Genomic DNA, 23,638 nt, shown 5'->3' with positions numbered 1-23,638 from the left:
TTTGAATCTCTCGGCCAGTGTGTGTGTGCATGCATTTATCCTCCTGCATTCTTATAATTGTGTGAGCTTATGAGTGTCTACTTCTGTGTGTGCGTGTGTTTACACAATGCATAATTTAACAGTAGAATAACCCCCACGTTGTCAACAAAGAGAACAGCCTCTCACTATCACAGGAGGAGTATTAGGAAACACTTCCTCTGCCTCGAATAAATTTAACAGTCAGTGATTCACTCAAACACAAACAACTTGTCTATAATAAGTGAAGGCAAACAGAAGGAAACAGGAAATGTGACAGACTTCCTCCGAGTGGTTCAAGTCTACGTGCACACTGACACACTCAATGGCTAAAAATTACCAACATTATATTTGTTTCTTTTACTGCTGAGCTTAATAATAAGCTTAATTCAAAAAGGGAGATACAACTGCACTAAAACACAGGACGATAATAAATACCAGCAGATAGGCCTATCACAATAATTATGTGATCAACTTATGGATGTAACATGACCTCGATGTTGCCCGTTGTGTTTACATGCGTGTTTATTCAGTGATCAATTATCCACTGTGATCGATGCAAAATGAAAACATCGATCCATATCATTATTTTGATGATGTGCTTTTATTTTGAAATTCTCCTGGCACGTCTATATCAGCTTTTCTGTCCAAGTCGATAAGGATATTTACTTCAGTCGCAGAAATAATTCAGCAGTGTGGATTCATTTTGGATTTGTAGAAAAGACAGATCGACAGACAAAAATCTGATTCAGCAGTCCGCTACCTTATTGTTATTGCTGTTGCTTCGGCAATATTAGCCTCTCCATTTCAGCAATGTGAGGCCGAAAACTGTGCATGCAGGTTGAAATTCAACTTAATTTAACGTCATAACTTTAATTTCTTCCCATTTTGTTGATAATTTTAGTTATTTTTTTATGTTTGAAACTAAAATTATTACATATAACTCCTTTAGAATGGCAATATCGTTTATCGCAGTTATTTCTGTGACAATATGTCTTCCAGCAAAAGTTGTTACTGTGACAGCAAAAAAATAAATACATCAAAAATTCTGGGCACAAAAGAATAAAACAGACAAATCATTTTTCTCTCCCCCCGGTACATTATCTAAATTTACTGCATCTCATTTGGTATTCCAGGTCTACAAATTCACAAGATTAAAAAGTGTTATTATATATAATTATCATCACTGCCATCCCCCCGCTGCCGTCACTTTCTTTGGCTTAAAGCAGAGCGTCTTTAAGTCTAATAGATCACTCCCTCTCTACTTTCCTCTTCATGCTGTTTTACTCAAATGATCTATTTTTCTCTCGTCTCTGTCAGCCTCTCCATCTCCTCCTCTATCTCATCCACTCATAATACCCACGTCCCCGGTGGGAAGTCTATTAAATCAAGCCTCTCTCTTCTTCCTGTTCTTTGGTTCAGTCCCTGTAACCACTTGTTAATTCTGTAACAACTTTCCTTCCTCTCCTCAACACATCCTTTCATTCTAGCTGAGTTCATGTCATGGCACGACTCTATAGGACCTCTTCCTGACCTCTGTAAGCCTGTCTTCCTCTCTCTCACCAGCGATCCGTGTCACTCTTTTGAAAGCATTATGTCCAGTCAGTCTGTAGTGTACTAAGTCTATTAGTCCATTACTGTGCCTGCGTCACAACAGAGCTTCTGGCTGCTGACCGGTGCCTCGTACACAATCGCTCTTCAAAACTTTTCTTACATAATCTCTCCCTCGGCTAACCCACACAAGGCTTTGAATTAATAAAATGGTTGCTGTCCACCTTCATTTAAGTCCAAGTTGAGACCAGGACTTTTTCAAAGCTTACTGTTTTAAACGCTGCAGTGCGAGACGCCATGATGTAGCACCAAAGTCTTTACCTGTTCTGTTAACAGTGTGTTGGAGACAGTTTGGAGAGCTACAGTGTTGCCTCAAGGTCAGAGTATATGAGAAGTGTAGGAGCAGGATGCCTGCGGTGGTGGAGTCAGATAAGCTGAAGGTAGCTGTGATGATGTTTAACCCTGAAACTGTGAACCGTCAGCCAACGTACGAACGAAACTTGTCTGTTGTCAAACGGCGAGTACTGGAAATTCAAAAGGGACTTCCCCACAGATAAAGAGCCAGTAATGGTGCTAGCTTTAGTCGTGCTTCATTCTTTGTATAGCCTGACATGGCCAAGCTTGATGAAATCAGCTAGTAGATTTAGTTTATTCTTCTTATTCTTATTTGTTCATTTTGGGCTTAGCTGTTACATCTATGAATAAGATGTTTACTCAACAAAGTCCACATTTTCCTTATTTACAGTGAAAGAAAATATGTGTGTACAGTCTCCTTATCTTGACTCCATAGGTGTTATTATGCAGGAATTCATTGGATGGATAAATGTTTTTCAAGATTTTAAAGCTAACATCTTTGGCTGTAGGTGGAATTGGATAAGACAAATATTGTTTTCTTATTTCACTATTCTTGTAGAGCATATTTTCATCTCAGCTGATAAGGATAATATTCTGTTAAAATAATTAAACATTTCAAATGAATTTATGGTTTGTACAGCTTTTAAACAGCAACAATTCAAGCACTTTTAGGGCAGCTTAACCAATTGCCAAAACATTAATCATCACATTTAAATGAAATTTATCAGTGAACCACTTGCTGCCTTCGTTAATATCTCCACCACTGACTGGTCTTAGATCTGATACAATATTAGAATATGTCCAATCAGTGTTGTAAGTGCAATAGGGATGACTTTTATAACTTTACTGACACGTTGAACAGAACAATTAATATTAAATTTACCACCAAATTTTCTGTATTGTAACAGATTTTTAAAAATGTATCCATAAAATGAGTTATATGCCTTTGTCCAGTCATGCTCTTCAACGTGCTAGCTGTTAGCTGGTTTTACATGTGGGGCTTTGTTGTGAATGCTCTTACACAGCTATGAGCACATGAGCACAACGTGAGCTCAGACTAATATATCATTAAAAAGCAGCTTTGCTTTGTATTAATTTTCTGATATCATTACACTCTTTGACTCAACAGGAAAGTCCAAATTACCTCACTGTCGAAGCACCTCGTGTATTGACTGTCAGGCTGTACTTGCCCTGAGAAAATGGAGTGCTGTAATCTTCTATAATCCTCAGCACCGCTGAAAATGCCTTCAGTCAGGTACTGAATACCAAACACTCGCAGGCAGCAGCCTGTGCAGCAGCAAAGCAACTTTGATACCGGCAGCCTGAACATCACACACACAGCTTTTTATCAATTATAATATATGTAAGTTAGACATGGAGAAGTGCATGGGTGATTGTGTCTCAAACTCCAGTAGCCCACATGAGAAACGTAGTGCTGAGAATCAAATTTACATGCAGGTCGAACAAACACCAAAAACATTGCAAGCTGTTGCAAATTCTCGCCTTCTCTTCCCTTCACACACACACACACACACACACACACACACACACACACACACACACACACACACACACACACACACACACACACACACACACACACACACACACACACACACACACACACACACACACACTCTCTAACTAGAAAAAGCAGCCATCCAGTCATTTGTAACTGGAACCAAACAAAAGAGCAGAAACATAAAGAGTGGAGGGATGAAAGAGGGAGAATGACAGACTAACACAGAGGGAGGGGGACATGAAAAAGGGAGAGAGAGGGAGAGCTGAAGAGAGAGAAAATGTGTAAAGAGAAATCATTAATCTGTGTGTGTGTGTGTGTGTGTATACACCTGTGCTGTGTATATATCAGTGTGCATGCTCACATCTGTGTGTGTGGACTGTATGTCTACTTCCCAAGGTCACTGCTGAGAGCTAGGAGAGAGAAAAAAAATTAACAAGACCAGTGGACAATGACGTTAGCTCTGCAAGGAACACTACTCTTAAAGGGACAGCTCGGGACACGGGTTATTGCAGGGAAAACTCAATTTAGACAATGGACAATTTAGACGTTTAATTAATTCATAATCTGGATTGAATTTATTCAGAGACGTGCTGAGATCAAGGATGTGTTTGTCGAAGCAGAACTGGCCGAAACTGAAACAAACACATGGAATAACATAATGAATATTTCATAAGAGGAAGAAATAGCCAGAAGGAGAGCGATAGAGAGCATAAACTGCTCTACCCCCTGTAGTACCACACACACACACACACACAGTGTGGTAGCTGGTCCTGCATGCACTCACATTGAAAAAGAGCAGGCAGTATCTCTATACAAAGCCACTCAGGAGGTTTGAGGCAACAAAAGGCTTTTCATTAGTGAACTATAGACATGGGACAACTGGAAATGAAGAGGTCTAGCTGTGGCGCTGAGCTCACAGGAGACAATCCAGACAGACACTATCAGCACCACACACATACACAGACAGACGCACACGCACACACAGACGTGCGCACGCACGCACACACACCACACACACTTCTTGTTTTTCCACTTGTCCTCAAAAGGTTGTGTTCAACTATACTTGTGCTTTTTGAAAAAGAAAACGAAGATAAAAACCCTTTTTGAGTCTTTTTGACAGCAGTCATCTCTTACAGTCTATAATTTCACTTCCTGCTTCCTTTTCTGTCACTTTTCTATTCTTATATCCACCTCCTCTTTGCATCTTTTTCCATTTTATTCTTTCTCACCACCTTTCACCTTTTGCCATCGCCCCTTGTAACTCTGTCTCTTTTCACTCTCTAAATATGACATCCTCTTGCTTTCCATCCCCATTCAAGACAGCTGCCCCCAACTTGTTAATGTTGCCATCTAGTCTGAGAAATCAGACATCATTATAAATGCCAAAAGCTGTTTTACGCTGCAGCCAGATGCTTCAACCAGATGGTTAAAGCCTGAACAATACAACTTCTTCATCCACACACAGCAGTCGTCTGCTCTTTTTCCTTCAATCGATGTGTCTCTATTACTGTATCTAAATGTTCCCTGCCCTCCATCTCTTCATCTCTCTCCTTTCATCTCCTGTGTTTCTTATCCCCTCTTTTCCCCTTATTATAGCCTTTCCAACAGCCTTCCTTCTCCGTCAATCTTAGCTTGTAAAGTGCTGCTCACTAGGGCAGAAGACGTAGGGATATATATGTACTGATGGCCACTGGCAAGCTTTTTTACTTACGTATTCTCACTCTCTGCTATACATGTATGCAGACATATGCAAAATATTTCACATAAATGCTTCACAAAGATATAAATTGTAATATTTCTACATTAAAATGTACAAAAATGACAAGGCTTTTTTTTATACATTTCATTGAGTTTTGTATTCACATTATCCGAAATGTTTCTAACAGTGTTGAAACCCTGAGAAATCTATAATTTTACTCAAGGTAATGGGGCGTTTAATTTGGTCTCCTGTCACTATAACTTCCAGGAGGGAATCAGAGAGTGTGAAAGGAAGTTAGCGAACGAGACTAAACGTAATGTAGGGTTAGGCCAATGAAGGCTTAATACCAGACTGGACCAGTAATACCAAATTTACCATTAGCTATCGCATGTGGCCAGTCCCAAGAGGAACATAATGAGAGCCCATGAATGACAGCAGCATTACAGATCATGTCATTGTGACGTGCTGTATTTTTATTTCAAGTTTTCTTCTTCTCAAGTTTAACATCAAAATGATAAATAAAATAAGACTTCAGCTGAGTCAAATTGGAGAACAGATTACAGAGGCAACAGTTCAAGTAGTCAAGTACATGAATCTTGCAAGTCAATAAGTTTTCAACAAAACTGCAGATGTTTCACAATAAAAGCCTCATTAAGAAATTAAATGAGTCATGTAGATTCCAATTAGATTAGATTAGTTTTAGATTTTCATTGATAATGGTGGTTGTTCAACAATGAAGACAAAAACAAAAACAATTCCATGCTGGTTACATATTTAGTTTGTTTTGATTGAGAGACCGTAGCGGCAGAAATTACAAACTGTGTCATACAAAGATTCAACTAGGTGACATACACTTAGTGTACTCATCTAATGTTTTCTTGAACGTTGCTCACATCAAGCCACTCGTTAACTAAACAATCTTTCTTTTCACAAGATGAACAATGGAGAAATCACAAAGCATCTTGTTATAAATCTTTGTGAACACAGTATTTGCACAAAAGTCACCCACCCACCAAAGCACACAACAGATGCAGTATTACAGAGCTTCCAGCCAAATATTTTTTCCTTGCACCACACCGGAGCCAAGAGCATGACACATTTTGAAACAGAAACTGTGTGTGTGTGTACCTGTCTGTTCAACCGTAGATGACTTAAGACTTAATGGTTTTTGGTCAGTCATCACTTCCTATGCGCGTGTGTGAGAAAGTTTGAAAACTGTTGTGTGGACACTTATAAAAAGCATTGTGCTGTCATCTTTTCCTGCAACACTCCACATACAGTATCAGAACCAGACACACCTTTGTCATATTCTCATCAGACGAACTCTATCACATGAATCCCTACTAGTCACAACAGGTCGACAGGTATTTCACAGACAGCTGTGATACTCAGCCTGATAATCAGCCAACTAGATTATACACAGAGGACCTAAAATAAGAGGCTTGGAAGCAGTTGGCCCACACTATTTTGGACTTCAGACCACTTTTTTTACTTTTAATGTCTGAGAGCTCACCATCTGCTCTGTGCTCTCTGCATCCACAGCTCCAGAACTGAATAGACAAAAACTGTGTAAATCCATTTTCTTAGATGCGTGACTTTAGTTGCAGCATAACACTTATTCTCCTTCAAATTGATGTTTCCAGGTGTGTGTGTGTGTGTGTGTGTGTGTGTGTGTGTGTGTGATTGTGTCTGACTGACCTGAGAGTAGAAATTAGTCATAGTGGTTGTTTCAATGTCTTTCTTTCCCAGTATTTCCATTTTGACTGGAGCTGAGGGGAACTTCGTTGAGAAGTAGTCCAAGAAGTCAGGCAGGTAGCCAGCTTCTCCATGGATAATTCCCATGACGTAGTGAGCTGCCTAGAAGACATTGAAATAAAAATGAAATATTGGAATTAAAAAGGGATAGTTCACCTCAAAATCCAAAGTACATATTTTTCCTGTGTACCTGTTGTGCCATTTTTAAGTCTAGATTGTTTAGGTATTGAAAAAAGCTATTATAGAATCCTATCAATATTGATGTGGTACCTGGGATGAGTCCTCGCTGAAAGCCAAGGTGACAAACTCCTGGGCGAATTTCTGCCTCTGGACCGTGGAGAGAGACGAGAGCTGGGATGTGTAGGCGTGGGCCACCAGGGCCCCTCCGTTCGGCTGGTTCTCTATGTGGATGTACTGGGCAAACTCTAGGCCCGCCATGCCAGGGAAGCTGCACTGCTGGTGTTTGATCGAGGGGGGTTGTGGTGTCTTGATGGAGTTGTGAATGGAGGGGTTAAAGAGAGATTTGGAGGCAAGGGGAAGGGAGGAAGGCAGGAGGTGTGCAGTTTTGTTGTTAGGTGGTGGGTAAACTGGTAGAGGGGACTTAAATGGAGACAGGGAGGAGTTGTGAGGGGGATTGGGGGGTGGAGAGGATGGAGGGAGGAGAAGGAGGCCAGCGCATATAGTTTGGCAGGAGCGGTGGTACATCTTCACACGTTTGTGCTTCTCGCCCTCTTTGTGTTTCTTCTTCTTTTTCTTCTTCACTTTTTTGATTTGCAGCTCTTCCAAGCTGATCTTGGCTTTCTCTTTTTCATCTGGACGGAGTGACAAAAAGAGAGAGAGAGAGAGAAAGAGAGTGAGCGAGAGGGGGAAGCGTCTTATTACTTAGAAGGAAGAGATGTTTCATGGGACAAGATGTGCATAAAAGAGCCACACTAAAGTATGAGAAAAAATCTAATTTTGATGCTTGAAGCTAGCAGGGAGACACATCATTCATGTGAGCTTTGGAAGAAAAAAAATCTATTCAAGTCTGCTGTCTGATGTGTGATGGATCAACAAACCAATCCTCAGCCCTTTTTCATCCCCTTGCTGTAAGAAGACACTTTTCACTTTACAGTGAATCAGCTCCTCTCGCAATAATGAAAGCTCAGAAAAACCCCCTAGTGATGTATGGTGACGAGAAAAAATGGAGGGAAAAACATAATCTGTCAAATGGGTAAAAAACAGAAACATATATCCAATACGTTTTTCACCCAGATTGTTTATTTTAATCATCAAAACAATCTGATACCTGATTAATTCCCTATTTAAAAAACAATAAAACTGAAAATTAATCAGTGCTAACTATTTTAAGCAAGTGTAGACAGATGACTCATAGCGTTTCCCAGATGGTGTACATCTCCCGGGGTGCAAACATAAAATAAATTGAAGGGGCCTGAATTGGAATCCCTTGAGAGAAGCAGATATGACTAAGCCAGGAAACAAGCTCTCGAGTAGCATATCTGAACAGAGATAATACTGTACATGGTAGACTTTCTCTTGAATGCCTGAGGCACGACAAAGTGGAACATGCAAATTTATGCACAGTGGTACTGTATGTATTTGTGTCTGAGTGTGGGCCTGTGTGTTTGCGTGTGTGTGTGTGTGTCTGAGCTGTTCACATCGATCTGCAAATGTGTCGCTGGCTGCCTCATTCCTGCCCAGCGGATGTGCATAAAACTGGACATGTATACGTTCTCTGTGCATGTGTGAGTTACTCTGATAGAGACGCTGCTGTCTCAGCATAATTCAAATATCAGCTGTCATCACATTCAAACACACATAAACAAACACACTCTAAGTCCAGTTTGTACCCCACACGTTCAACACGAGATAAGGGAGACAGAATGAAAAACAGCGGAGTGAGAGAGTGTAACATATTGTGTGTGAGAGAGCAACAGCAAGAAGGTATTTGCAGTACAATACCCAAGCTACTAATCCAAAAGCTCTTTAACCCACAAGCCACCCCTCCCCTAATTCTCTCAGCACACAGATACACATGTTTACTCACAACCCCTAACCTTCATCAATCCACAGAAGAGCAGCGATGTGGAGAAAATATGTCAAGTGTGACATATTTCTGTGTCAGATATTGTAATGGTGATATGAAATGTAATAAACAGACCGAAGGAGATAATTTCAGTGTCATGCTTGTGCAAACTGCAAATAGAAATACTCAAAATTAATGTGTTTTTTTAAATAATAAAAGATCATTTCAAACTTCAAATATTTTTTTCTTGATTAAAAAGCACCACTAATGTACAAATACAGATTCAGACAAAATACAAATAATCACTTAGTGTGTATTTCAAATATTTGTGAGTGTTTTGGTGTGCCTGCAGCTTCATAATCATTTCCAGCAATGGCTCCTTCCGCCATGGTTTATTGTGGGCAGACTCAAGTTCGCTGTCAAAACCACACATTTTATTATGTGTTCATGCGCTGCATTTGACTACAAGACTAAATTCACCCGAGGATAAAAAATTTCAGGTGCACATTGCTTAGTCCTTATAAGGCTCATTGCATGGGTGGAATATAGTCATAATGAAAAAAATAAATAAAATAAATGCAAGCGTCTTTCAAAAAACATCCAAACTACTGCTGACAATGACCCTGATTAAGGCCTATGCTGGTTGCAATTTTGCACAAATCCTACAGTGTGCCTTGGATTGTATTGAAGAAGTTTTATCAAGACTATATTTCACCCATGCAATGGGCCCATCACAAGATGGAAAAAGTTTCAGCTGCAAACACTTGCAAGTGCGTGAAAGGGCCCTGACTGATAAATTTTAATTGTAAAGACAGAGCAGCTCTCACAAATTAGAGTTAGTGTATGAATCTTTGCTTATAAAGCGACTCTAATACCATGTGTTTATTGCAGACAGACAATAACAATCTTCATAGGAATACAACCGTTTTCCTATCTACAACAATCATTCATATTTGACTCAACTCAGTGAATACAATTAGTGAGTCCATGTCCAAGTGATGTGGAATCTAATTTATCGAAACATGTTATGGAAAAACAGTGGCTTCATGGTTATTTTCATGAACGGTTATTCTGCCATCTATTTTCTTTATTAATCTTTTGGTCAATAAAATGTCAGAAAGCAGAGTAGTTATATTTACATTGAGGCAAAGCGACAAATCCTGACGGTTGAAAACCTGGAACCAGCTTTTTTTTTGGCATTCTTACTTTAAAATTGATTTAAGTCACTAATAGATTATCAAAATGTTTAGTTGATTGATCAGAGCATTTAACTTTAAATTTAGCACTTTATTCATCTTGCTTGGGGAAATAAATTAGTTTGTCAAGATGAAGATACCAGAACTTTCAACTTAACAAGTATAAAAAAAAACTATACTTGATACTATATGAATATTACAGCAAAATGATGCTCCTTCTGGTGCTCCTTACTGTAAATTTTAGAAGCACCAGCACAAAATTTAGGAGTACTACTTAAATTACCATGCAACACAACACATACATTTTCTTCCATATGAACTCTACCCTTTGGTTTCCAAGCCAAGTTCCTTCAGACAGAGCTACTGCTGCCCCCAACTGACTAATTGACTCATTATTTCTGCTCTGATCAGGAGCCATGTGACCTGTTGTAGCACCCCTGGCAGTAAATCCATACCAGATCACTCACTGTCAGCTTCTCTAAAGAAAAAGGAAAAATTTTAGTTTACGACCTAACGCTTAACACAAAGATTTCCTCCATTAGGGTTCTACTTATTGAAAAACTGTCCACAAATATGGATGTTATTCCTATGACATTTCAAAACATCAACCTCTTTTCTTTACGCACAAACACACACATTCATAAAGGAGGAGCCAGGTTAGACGGTCACGATCAGTTTAAGGTCAGATAAGTTCCCAGTCAAAGAAACACACACACACACACACACACACACACACACACACACACACATACACATACACACACACACACAAACAAATAGCCTCAGTGGTAGTAAAGCAGCCTTACTGTCAGACTAGCTGTTTGCTGCTTATTGATTTCCTATAAATGCTTCCTCTGGCTGCCCCTCTCTCTCTCTGTCGCCCTTTTCAATTGTAAACTTATCACTCTCTCATTGATTAGATTTCTAACTTCCCCCTCTGTCACTCCCAACATTTGCAAACTTAACACTCGCTGATTAAATACTATTACTGACAACCTACTCTCTGGTGGGGCGAGCCTCCTCCTCATTTCTCTCTCCGCTCAGATTCAGTATTGCACCCTGTATCCCAGCGTGTCTCTATTATCGTAAACACACATGAGTAAATACCAGGCTCTCCTAGCACTGCAGACTGGAGACTCTTTATAACCTGTCCCTCGCTCTCTCTCTGTCTCTGTATTCACCTTTACAACTCTTGCTAACGCTACACTCATACTAAGAAGATGAACCAACATTACAAAGGCGTCTGTCCATTCCACACACAGCAAAAAGATTAAAAGGTTGAGCTAAATTATCCATCTGTGATTTTCAGCTGCAGCCGCTGGCTATGGTATGTGGCCAAAGCCTCGCTAAGACCTTCAAATGTCACAGTGTGGTCGTGGCATACCAGCACGGAGACACTGCAAGTCTGACCACAGCTTTAGGGCAAATCAATCAGAATAAAAGTCTGTCTAAAAAAGGTCGAGTCAAGAGCACAGAAAGAGACGGACATTACATCACTGCACTCTGCAAATAATTCAGTCAAAAGGTTAACAATGAAACTCGCCCTCGCATTCATGAAGTGAACACAGACTGATACACCTTTGGGCTGACAGCAGCTTTTTACATATTTATTTGTGTTGGTGTACAAGTTGGCAGTTCCGGAAGGTAAAGTTGAATGTTTATTGTCTTTTTTTGTATGTTTTTGACCCAAGTCAAGGTTTAAAAATCTTGTTATTATCTATGATTTGACTTACAATGGAGTTTACTATTCTAAATGTACCATTATGTTATACAATACTGTTTAGTTAAATTGTAAATATCCTGCCTCAGTACATCCTGCATGTTTGTCACAATCCTTTAATACAGTTGAAGAGGTTCATTGCCAAAAATATCCATGTTAAGCCTCATATCGACTATTTTTTTAAGCTGATATTGATCTCAACAATCACATGTTAGTCATACAGCAGGATACAGAAATATAAAAGACTACCATTCTTAAGGTTGCAAGTCACAGTTGTTTTCACAACGTGTCGTTTATTTTCTTGATGACTATAAATATTTATCCATTTAGTAGATTTAATGCCAGAAAAATGTGAGAAAAAGCCTGTTGCAATTTCTCAGACCCAAAGGTGATAGATAGATAGATAGCTAGATAGATAGCTAGATAGCTAGATAGATAGCTAGATAGATAGATAGATAGATAGAGGGAGAGAGAGAGAGAGAGAGAGAGAGAGAGAGAGAGAGAGAGAGAGAGAGAGAGAGAGAGAGAATAGATACATGGGAAAGCTACTTTGCCCTGGCTCGTCTCTCAGCTTCTCCTGTTACGATCCAAGCTACCTCAGGTCAGACTAAATAAACCCTAAGAACAAAATGTCCATGTGAGGAGCAGCACAGTGCAAAGGTCAACCTAATGCCAGGGAGCAGTTACAACCACTGTGGCACAGTGCTATATAGAGCCTTTTGTGATGACCCCACTGTATTAGCATTTACTCACCACCTACTGGGGTGAGTGTGTCTCCTGCTTATATGTTACAAACATAATGATGATAAACTGTACAGCACCCGGTGAAAGTGGTGCCAAATGCTCAGGTACTTCCAGTGTTGGGTGTGGACGAATATCTGGTTTCTGAGAGATCTGACTCAGTTTCATTCTCAAAACTAAAAAAAAAACACATCTGCCTGTCATGAGTTGAGTTTCCTAGTTTCCAACCCACTGTCACAATCCCACTTTTAGTTTTTAGATGTGAGACGTGGATATAAAAACATTTTACAACTGATATTGTTTCTCATGGCAGAAAAAGGTAAAATACTCAAGATTTTTGTGAATGAAACTTAAGACTTTTTAATACCTTCCTGTCAGGAATTTATTTGCTTCATTGCTTTTCATGACTCTTCTTGACCTGCAGATACACTTATATACCTCTATAGCTGTGATTACATGGACAATATTTTGTCAATCCAAAATCATTCTGACTTGAAATTTTAACTTAAATGTTTAGATGGATGCCAAATACATTTTTGTTTACTTGCTTGAAAGCATTTTTTTTTTTACATTCTTCAGCGTTTTTTGATTTGGGCAATGTCTCTGTCCCTCCCCCGGAAGCAATGTCACCTAATGCTACTCTCATGTGAGGCAAACATGCGCAGAAAGAATATTTGTATTCCAACCAGAGAGAAATTAGTGGCTTAAGCGTTACATGGTTATTAGGCCCTCATATTTTGCTTAGGCTGTGATAAAAGTTTACACCACCCCTCTTGATCTAACTGAAATTTCATTCAGATTGGACCATATCAAATCTGTCTAACATGAGATGCAACAAATGAGCGATTCCATCCATTGAGGAAGGCCATGAAACGTAATCAATAGCTTTGGAAAGTCAGTGGACTTGAGATTCTTTTGTCAAGCTGCTGTTTCTAAGATCAAGACTGAACAATCACACTCCATTTTCATGTTTTGTAGCAAAAAGCCAAATATTCACTCGTTCTAGCTTTTCACATGTAAGAATGAGCATTTTATAATGCTAAATTTCATCGTAAATTGGAAACCTTTTGGTTTGGGCTGTTTGTTAGACAAAAAAAGTGACTCAATAAATAAATTCACACCTTCATGAATCAGTTAGTCTGCATGTATGTGCGTGTGTTTCCACCAACCTTTAATCGGCGGCTTGACGTCTCCGTTCTCTCTCTTGATCTCATTCACCACTTTGTGCTTCTTCTTCTCCTTTTCTCTCTCTCTGTCTTTGACCTTCTTCTTCTCCCGCTCCTCTCTGTCCCTCTCTTTTGCCTTGTCCTTGTTGGAGTGCTCTGTGGAAGCAGAGAGGAAGGTTTTAAGTCTTGACGGTAGAGAACACATTAGCATGAGCGCTCGGATTTACTCACACACACACACACTCACACACGCACACACAAACACACACACACACACCATTCACTTCGATTTCTTCTCCAACACCTTAACTGAACTCTTGCCAAGTGCTTCACCCTAACAGTCACCCTTAACTTTTCCTTTATCTTTTTCTTCTTCCTCCCACAAAATGTAGGGTTTCTCCTTCCCTGCTGCAACAGTTTCATCTCTCCACCAAACCTCTACCCTTATCTCTCATGTTTCCTCAGCAAAGTAATTACCTTCCAATTCCTTAGGCTGCACCAGCCGCTCTGCAACTTCGATCATAACCCTAAAGCTACATCTCATCAGGATATAACTCACATTTCTTCCCCCAAACCCAGCATCGACTAGCTTCAATATGATCTCAAAACTGCTAAAATCCTCCACTGCGTTAGGACTCATTTTATTTCATCTTTCAGCGCCTCTTCTTCTGACAGAACCTTGCAAGTTCTCAGGTAATATTACAGAACGAGGAACTGGAGTACACTCATTGAAACTGCTCTGGATGAGAGGATCAGTTTAAAATGTAAATATTACAACCATTACACACACCTCTTCAGTTGTGAGGAGTGTTTTCAGAAAGGCAAAGCATGTCTAAGTGCAGATGGGTGTAAATTAGCATCCCTCACCTTCAGAGGAGCTTATGGAAGACTGAAACTGCCAAAATTAAAAAGTAAAAGAACAAATAAATGGCACTGAAAATGATACTAAAAAAAAAAAAGTGGGCATTAATCAATTTATCAAATGTGACATAAATCCCGAATTTATTTACTTTCCCAGTTTAATTTTCCATTTAATTTATTCATTTTCTAATTCTTTTTGCTTTAAATTTTGTGAAATAATACAGAATTAAATACATAAAATGATCAGAAAATAAATACATTCAGGAATTACCACAAAGATACATAAAAAAAGCAAATTAAAACAGAAATGTCACCTTTTATAAATTAATTAATGCCTACATTTCTTGCATGTAATGACATATTTACATATATATTGAGTTCCATTATTTATTTTTGATTTTGGTAGTTTCCGTCCTCCGTAAAAGCTAAGAAAACCTCACCTTTCTTAAAATAACTTTCGTTTTATCAAATCTTTTATACCACTCCTCCTTTGATTCTTTATTTCCTTTCATAAAGAAATAAGAAGAAAAAAAACACACGCCCTCCTTTATTTTTTTCACATTTCGTTTGCAGATTCTTTCTTTTCCTTCGCAAGGAACTTTTTTTCTTTGAACTCAGTCAGATCCGTCTTTAAAAGGAAGCGGTGTTTTCAAACTGTTCACTCTCCTGTGGACGTGGGGAGTGGGAAAGTGAACACAGTGGGGTTTGACTCACTGTTTGTGGGATCAAAGGAGAAAAATGCTTTGAAAGTAAAAAAGGCTTAAAGGAGCAGGAGGAGAATTAGAGGTACATCGATACACTCCTTTTAATGATTGTTTTAAATAAATACCATGGCATCTTTCAAGTTCAGCGGGTCGTTTTTCTTTGTTACTCAACATGCAGGTAGTCGTACCCCTTATACCCTGTGGTTAATAGGAGGAATGCCAAGAATGTTAACAAACCATTTTAAGAAAATAAATGCTGTAAAATTACCTGACACTGTAAGAAAGCCCCAGCACGTTTCAAAACATCAATTTAGCTCCACAGGAAGCTGCCTACAAAGGAAGGGTTCACTCAGATCTACTGCCAGATGTATAAAAACAAGTCAGACCATGCCGGAGCAGTAACATTTACAAACTTTAAGTTTACAGGCAACGGGAGATAAATTAGCTCGGGTGGCTTTATCAGTCTTTAACACACTGGAAAGTTTGAGAGAAGGGGCTTCCTCTTAAAACAAAGAGAGGATCATCAAGTTCAAACTGGCTCATAACTTAAATGTTGAACAGTGTTTATCAGGAAAACAGCACAAAACTAGAGGTGTAAATTAATAAGAAATGAATTAGATCCGTCAAACTGAAACTTCTTATCTGCTTTTGTTTTCTGACTGTCTTGCAGCAGACAGTTTTGAAGGCGAACACAGCAGGTGGTTTTCACTGTTTGGATGATCACAGGAGAGACAGCGCTTTGAAAGAAAGAAGGCCACAAGCAGCTGTTTGTAACTATTGCTACACCAACACCCACTATCTAACTGTATGGATCTGGAGAGCAGAATCATGAATTCAGAGAGTGGGGTATCCACATTTTGATGTTTTTTTGTTAAATGTAAAGTCTATGGTTCTTCAATCACCTGTCCTTAAAATTTACTTTAATGTCCAACTTCTAACTTGTATTAACCTGCAGCACAGTGTTTAACATTGTAGCTCAGCCAGGTATGAATGTGTGTTAGCACTGCTTTTAGATTTGCAGCTGGACCAGGATCGGGCTCCAACAACTGATCAGCTTCATAATCGGTTTATTTTCTAGATTAGTCGATTAAATGTTTGGTCTATAAATTGCCATAAAATAGTGGAAAATATCTGTCCTAGTTTCTCAAAGTCCAAGGTCATGTCTTTAAATGGCTTGTTAACTTCTATTTAACATTCATTTTTGCATCCCGAGAATCTGATATTTTATCACTGACAAATTTTTTCTTCCTGTATTTCTTTGAAATCTCATTAACAATCAGAATCATGCAAATTCTGTTTCATTGAACTTTGTGGAGGAATCTGATCTTTATCGCAGCCTGACTTGACTAGACTGAAACAGCTTTAACTTCTTAGGTCGTGAAACGACCTAAAGGAACTGAAACAAGTCAAGTTGCCTACGATATAGCACTTAGAATAACCATGACCTGGATGACTGAGAACCTTCATCAACATTAAACTGAAGCTGATAAGGAAAGAAAAATGGAGCTGTCCACACGTAAGCACATGATATTTTCTGGATCAGCGTTGTTGGACCGTAAAAGTACAGGTAAACCTGCCCTCCAGGAAAATTCTGCTCCTCCAGATGGTCAGTCCACCCCTGCCGCTGTTGCAAATCCATGCTTCACCATTCAAGCACATCTCAAAATAATTTAGCAATAATCTTCAGACAGTCTTTCATTCTATCTAATTGCTATTGAACATTCAGAGTTAAGTGTCTTGTAATTTTTGGGACTGAATAAATGACCCAGCCGACAGTAACTTAATTGGGTGCTGATTGCAGTTAAGCTTCATTTTGTCTCCCCCTCGCTGTACGTGGCCACACACGAGTCGTCCCAGACATAGTTAGAGATTCAGTCAGCGCGTTGCATTTACACGCACAAAAAACCTAATTACTGCAAAATCAGACATTTACATGATTCGCAACAAGCAGACTTCCCCAATAACACAGGTTTACATGACTGAATAATCAGGAAAAGATGGATTTCATTGGTGCTCGCTGGTTTGCCTTCAAGAAAGATCCAATAACTTGTCATGTGAGTTATAAACACAGAAGGTTTGAAAGCAGAAATCAAAAACCACACCACTAGCCATATTACTCCTTTTAAAACAAGCTGTTTTGCCTCAGCATTAATCTGTGACTGTATTTCATGGTTTTTATCCAGTTGTGATTTGTCCGATTTAACCTAAATGTGAGAATAATCTTCGGGCAAACTGCATTTGGTTAGAATTATCATATCAGACTGTGTGTAAATGCACTGGGTGTCAACAAGGGGTCACACAGCTGAATACTACAGCTGGTCTCCGTGAGGATTAACTGACCTTTGAGTTAAACAACGATTTCTTTTGCACTAGATCAGCCTGCCCGATGCGGCACTGTTTCCTCCCGTTTGCTGCTCTTAGTCAGACTCATGTCTCTTATTTAAATACCAAATGTAACCAGGAGTCACTGCTCCCTGGCACTTGTCTTCAGTTCTCGCTCCAACAGCAAACCCACCACTAATAATATTACTGTGATGATGTGATACTTTTTTGATCCCTGTAAGAAGATTCTTCCCTTCCAGGGAGGTCAGGGCGCAGCCGGCCTCAGAGTGGCGCTCCTGAAGCTGGCAAGACTCGCTCTATGGCTCGAGGACTCAGGCCCTGTCCACACACACATTTCTTAAAACAAAGCTTTCTCCTTGTGTTTTTGCCTTTCATACCCACGTAAACAGCATTGTAGGAAAACGCTTTCCAGGGTGAAGATATTAAGATACTCTGTTTTCACTGTTTATGTCTTGCCAGGCAGAAGATTTTTGGAAATGATGACACCAATACTCAGGTTCACCCAGGTCTTATCAGTGATTGTAGCATCATTGGAAAATGTGAACTCAGTGTATGAGATATGATGCTGTGGAGTATTTGAGTTTGTACATTGCCTGAATAGATGTAATACAGTCTATATTTAGAAAGATGATTTTTTAAAATAAAAAATAGTGTTATCCGGGAGGATTCTGTGAAGAGCAGATACATTTTCCTGTGTTATCATGTTCGTCCTGTTTTCAAGAACTTATTTTTACCTGTTGGCTAGGTAGCAGCTAGGCTTGGGCCGATATATATTGTGCGATATTTTTCACAATATCGCATATTGAACAGCTGTAATTGCATTTTAGGGATTATATTTTGAAAAGAAGATGCATGCGGTGCTGTTACTACAGTTTAATTGGCCTGATGTGGCGGCATGCACACAGCACGTCAACATACAGACATGGAGGACGAAGAAAAACACTAGCTCACCAATTTGGCAATATTTTGGGTTTAAAGCGGGAGAACGTGGTGAGCCTAGGGATTTGAATGAGGCTATATTTCATCTCTGCTGTAAGCAGGTGTTAACTAAACAGGGCAACACCACAAATTTGCTGTCTCACATCAGGGTCCATCACACAGCGCAGTTCTCTTGGCTGGACTAGCCAAGCAAACAAGCAATGATAATATCATCTATCGTGATATTTGAATATCGCTGAAGCCCATAACCAGCCCTGGTATCTGTAACAGATATAATAGAAACTACTAAGTAAAATTACGAAAGTAAGTAGACGATCTGCCTCCTGTTCACACATGTTCAGTGTACGTCAATGGTCATGTGATATGCGTTTTCAGGTGTGAGATGAAACTGCTCATCTGAACAGGGATCACTTTAAGAAATACCAATGTACAAGAGAACTATGCCTCAATCTCCCATCCTCACTTGGGACTGGCCCTACACTCAGCACATATTCGAAAAACCTGGTTCAAAATGTGTTATTTCAGTGATATCTTAAGACTGCGCCGACTGCGGCTGTGTCACAGAGTAGAGGGAGAAGGCTGACACACTATTACCAGTTTTTACAGGAAGGTGCAGCTCAGAACGGAGCATTTTAATCCCTGAAACGTTTTGCTCAGGATTAATGTTTTCCAGCAACACTCTGCTCCGCTTTCATACCCTTCCTCGTCTTCAAGTTTGAAGCTACTCAAAATAATTACAGTCCCTTACAGCTGGCCACTGACCAGCTCACTACAGCAAGAAGAAGTAAAATGCTTTGCTCAAGAGCACCTCAGTGAGATTGTTGAAGGAGTATTATTATTTATGGCTGCATTTAAATTTTCCCTCTCAGGTCCAGAGATGAAAATGTTCTAGACAGAATTAGAAGCACTGCAGTGTTTGCACGGCTGCATACAGCATTAAGATTAACATATCAAATTGTACCTCTTACACTACTAATAAAACTACACTAATTGACTTAATGATTGCTCAATGTTCATTATGCAGTTAAAAAGGGACTTATTTTTTTAATCCCACTTTTGTGTTCTGATCCATGTAATCACTTACACCAGCCTCTATCTGTTCTGAAATAAAGCATGCAAAAACAATCACCACAGCTTGTTTACAAGACTGTGTTTCTGTGAGGGTTACAGGCCAACACCACGTCTCGTCGTGGTGTTCACTGACTGCAGTGGCTGTTCAGAGCATGTCATGACCTCTTAAACTACCCAACTGGAAAGGGGTGACATCATGCACTGACACGCACACTTGCATGTGTCCACTCAGTACTCGCACTGGTGTCTAAACACTCGCACTCAAATAACATTTACACGCACTGGCACACACAAATGCAGGCATGAGGGGATTTTGAGACGCTTTGAAGCGACAATGACAGAACACCAAGAAAAACAAAAGACGTGGAATTAAAAAAAGTCAAAAACAAGTGTCCACTAATGAGACGATGACAAAAAGAAATCTGTGGATTCTGCACTGTTACCCAATCAGTCCCTCCCAAGATACAAATAAATAATTTTGTTAAATAATGTGACATCCTAGAACATATTTGTAATTTTATTAATTAATTAGCTGATATCAATTTTGTGTATGAGGAAAAATTGCAATAATAATGAGCAACATATATGTTGATCATAAACAGCATTCCTTTATTTATGTAAAACAATGTTTAGGCTTTTATGTTATATATAAAATGAAGCGTTTGGTTTATATCTATATATGACATTAAGTATCTATATATTATTTGTAGTAACTTGAAGTCATTAGACCAGGTAATATATTGTGTGCAGGGTGCCAGACTTATTTTTCACTCATGATTTAGGTGCACCCAATAATACATTTTAATTGAATTTCATAACACATTATGTGAATGATTGTAAACAGGAATAAAGGTGCTAAAAAAATATTTTCTTCACTTAAATCACACGTAACAGGAAATTGTGTTAATCGCAATTGTTTAAAAAGTAAGCCTCTAAATTTCAGGCGGACTGATGCGATCAGTGATGGTGCACCAATTAGCCCTGGTATGGTCATTTGAGTTGCAGCAGTATGCCATTTTCAAGGTATGCCTTGGTATGAAAATGGACAGTTACCATACCATCGACATATACTTATCTACGGCATTTAATTTGACCGTGTAAGTGTAATTGAAAAAAAATTATATTTCAAGTTTATATCAAGTTTCATACCTGTCAAAACAAATATTTTGTGAAATTAGAATATAGCGTTTCTTCAACCAAAATACCCTTTTCTGTCATTCAGTTAAGAGTCTTTATAACTGATAATAACAATTATATTAATTGTATAATACCATATACCAACTGTGAAAATCTCAGCCCATCTGTTGATGGTGTTATTTTTATATTGTAAAGTGATTTTTAATTAAACCACTGATAAATGTTATTGTCTAATGTTATTTATTCTGGCCTTAAAGGGTGCATTACAGCAACTGCTGATAATTTATTTTACTTCTTCTCCAGTAAAATTATTCTGGATTTTCCCCTCCCCTACAAAAAGTACTTTTGGGCAGTCAGCCTTTTCCCATCGAGCAGCAAATGCCTGGAATACCATACCTACAGAACCAACGAATATCACATCTCTAAACTCTTTCTCCAAATCTATAAAACAGTGGTTATTAGAAAATCAAATATGCTGTCATAATCTGGGATAATGTGGTTATGCCTTTGTCTTTACTAATGTCCTGTGTCCACGTGCTTTTGTCTGCACTTATGCCTTTCTGTCTGTGCTCATGTGCTTGGTGCTTTTGTCTGTGTTCAAATGCGTATGTGTTTTAACGTGCTCAAGTGCTGATGTTTGCGCTTCTATGCTATGTGATAAATTGTCCTCATATGTGTGTTATGTTTTCAAATGCCATCAACCTGCCAGGGACAGCTGTCATGGCCTGGAGTAGTGGTTGTCTTATTTTACTTGTTTGTGCTTATGTGTTGTGTTTTATGTCTGATGTTTTTTTAATGCCATGAAAATTAGCCTGTATGGCTAAATCTGACACATTTACATGATAGACTTGGGTGCTCCTGTTAATTAATGTGCATTGTCCTTTCTTTAAATAATATATATATATGGGGGTATGTCGTCATTAATGTATAGCTACTTGTCACTAGGGTGCAACTATTTATATTATATCAGTGTAATAATAAAGGTTTCTGTCGTAAAACAGGTGAATGGAGTGGTGGAATGAATGCATCGTGCTCTGCTTATACAACTGTAGAATATGGAGTAACAACAAGCTGTGGAGCTGCGAGTCTGTTTCCCATACAGCCTGAGGTTACAGAGGGGGGCGTGGTGCTCTACCAAAACAACACTTACCCTATAATGGCGGGCGGCTGTCATATTGTTATGACAGCAGCGTGTAGTTTTAATACACGAATCCCTCCAAACAAATAAATAATATTTAACGCGAGTTGGTGTTGGTGAATATCTAACACTTCATATTAATCCTTTACGCTGACGAGGAAGAGATCGCAGCATGTTTATAACATCTTAAACCGACTCCAATATACGACTGCTTAACGTAACTAAAACACGTTAATTTCTGTAAATACGACGTAAGTACGTAACGATTCCGCAGCAGCACGAGAGCAGCTGGTTACGATGTAACAACCAGGTCGCGCGACTGCTGCCCCGGAACGCCGCTGTGGAGCTCGAGGGTTCACGAGCGGGTGAACACACCAAGCGACGAAAGCAGGCAGCCATAGCCCGCAGAAACATCGACCGACGTCGGCTTTGCGGCCACTAAACTCGATGTAAACACATTTCTACAACGTTCAGTTATTAATGTGTGTAACACTCGAGTGGTCTGCGGGCTCCTGCGCGACGTTCAGCGGCGCCTGGTCGGTCCGAAAACGGGACCGTCCAGACAAATTAGGAGGCGGACAACTGCACACTCCGGGCCACATGTAACGCTACACGTCCCGAGTGGCTGAGCCAAGTCTCTATAAAAAGGACAGAACTCCAGCCTACTTTTAATAAACACAACTCAAACTTCATCAAATCGCTCCATGTAGAAATTAACGACATAAAAAAAAATACACATTTTGATGGCCTACCTTTGGGTAGCAACATGACCTCCCCGTTTTCTCTCTTCGCCGCAGAAGAGTTATTAAACCTGCTGATATCGTTGTTGTTGTTGTTGCCAACAGTACTCCCGGGTCCGGAGGAGGTCACCGACAGTTTATGTTTCTTTTTCTCCTCTCCGCCTCCTTTCCCCTTCTCCTTCTCCCGCTGTTTATCTTTATTCGGTTTCTTGGGTCTGGAGCAGGAAGGCGCTTTGTGGAGGAAGAAGTCGCTCTGTTTGAAGACTTTGTGTGTGTTTGTCGGCGGTTGGGCTCCACCGGTAGCAGGCACCGGAGGGTTGCTGCCACTCGTCTTGACCGGGCTGAGGCTCCACAGAGCCGCGCTGCTGCCATAACTCTGCTGCTTCGTCGTCGGCTGCTGGAGTTTCTCTTTGCCGCTAACGGTGCCTCCCACTCCCCCTTCCCTGCTGAGTTTCTTGGGTTTAACGCTCCTCTCCTCGACTCGGACCTTCTTGGGCGGCGGCGGCGGCGGGTTGAAATCCCGGGAAGACTGAGAGCGGTTGTCGGGAGCTCCCTTCGCCTCGCTCGGCTTGACGAGCGGGCTTTTGACGGAGCCGACCACCGGGGCTACCGCAGTAGCAGCAGCGGCGGCGGCGGCTCCGGTGAGGTGAGCGGAGCCCAGCGAGTCAGCCATCTTGAGGCTTCTCCCTCTATTTACTCTCTTTCCCCAACGGCCGCCGCTGCTGTTTTTTTGCGCGACGTGCAGGCAGGCAGTGAAGGGGCGGGGCAGATATGTGATTGACAGGCAAGCCGGAGGGGGCGGGATCAAGGCTTGATTGACAGGCAGAGAGGGAAAAGCTAGAGGCGGGGCTTAGCTGCTGTGTATGTACTGTTTATGTATTATTATGTAAAAATAATAATAAAGAGCAAAGCCACTGAAAAACCATTCACTAGTCACTTATTAATACAACCCAGTACAGA

At 39.9% G+C, this 23,638-nt stretch overlaps 1 protein-coding gene across 1 annotated transcript in view; it reads right to left on the bottom strand.

The window, feature by feature from the left end:
- The window catches only part of LOC141008437 (uncharacterized), a 39,844-nt gene extending 16,493 nt beyond the window's left edge, over window positions 1-23,351 (bottom strand). Inside the window, exons 1-4 of the mRNA XM_073480803.1 lie at window positions 22,691-23,351; window positions 13,749-13,901; window positions 7,167-7,708; window positions 6,840-6,998 (exon numbers count right to left, since the gene is read on the bottom strand). Of these exons, the coding sequence (XP_073336904.1) occupies window positions 6,840-6,998; window positions 7,167-7,708; window positions 13,749-13,901; window positions 22,691-23,351 (1,515 nt within the window). The remainder of the gene's footprint in view (window positions 1-6,839; window positions 6,999-7,166; window positions 7,709-13,748; window positions 13,902-22,690) is intronic.
- Window positions 23,352-23,638: the final 287 nt, after the last annotated feature.

The sequence above is a fragment of the Pagrus major genome, chromosome 14 (assembly GCF_040436345.1).
Source record: "Pagrus major chromosome 14, Pma_NU_1.0".
Taxonomy (NCBI): Eukaryota; Metazoa; Chordata; class Actinopteri; order Spariformes; family Sparidae; genus Pagrus; species Pagrus major.
Note: the sequence above shows the minus strand (reverse complement) of the source record. Positions and strands in the feature narration are given on the sequence as shown.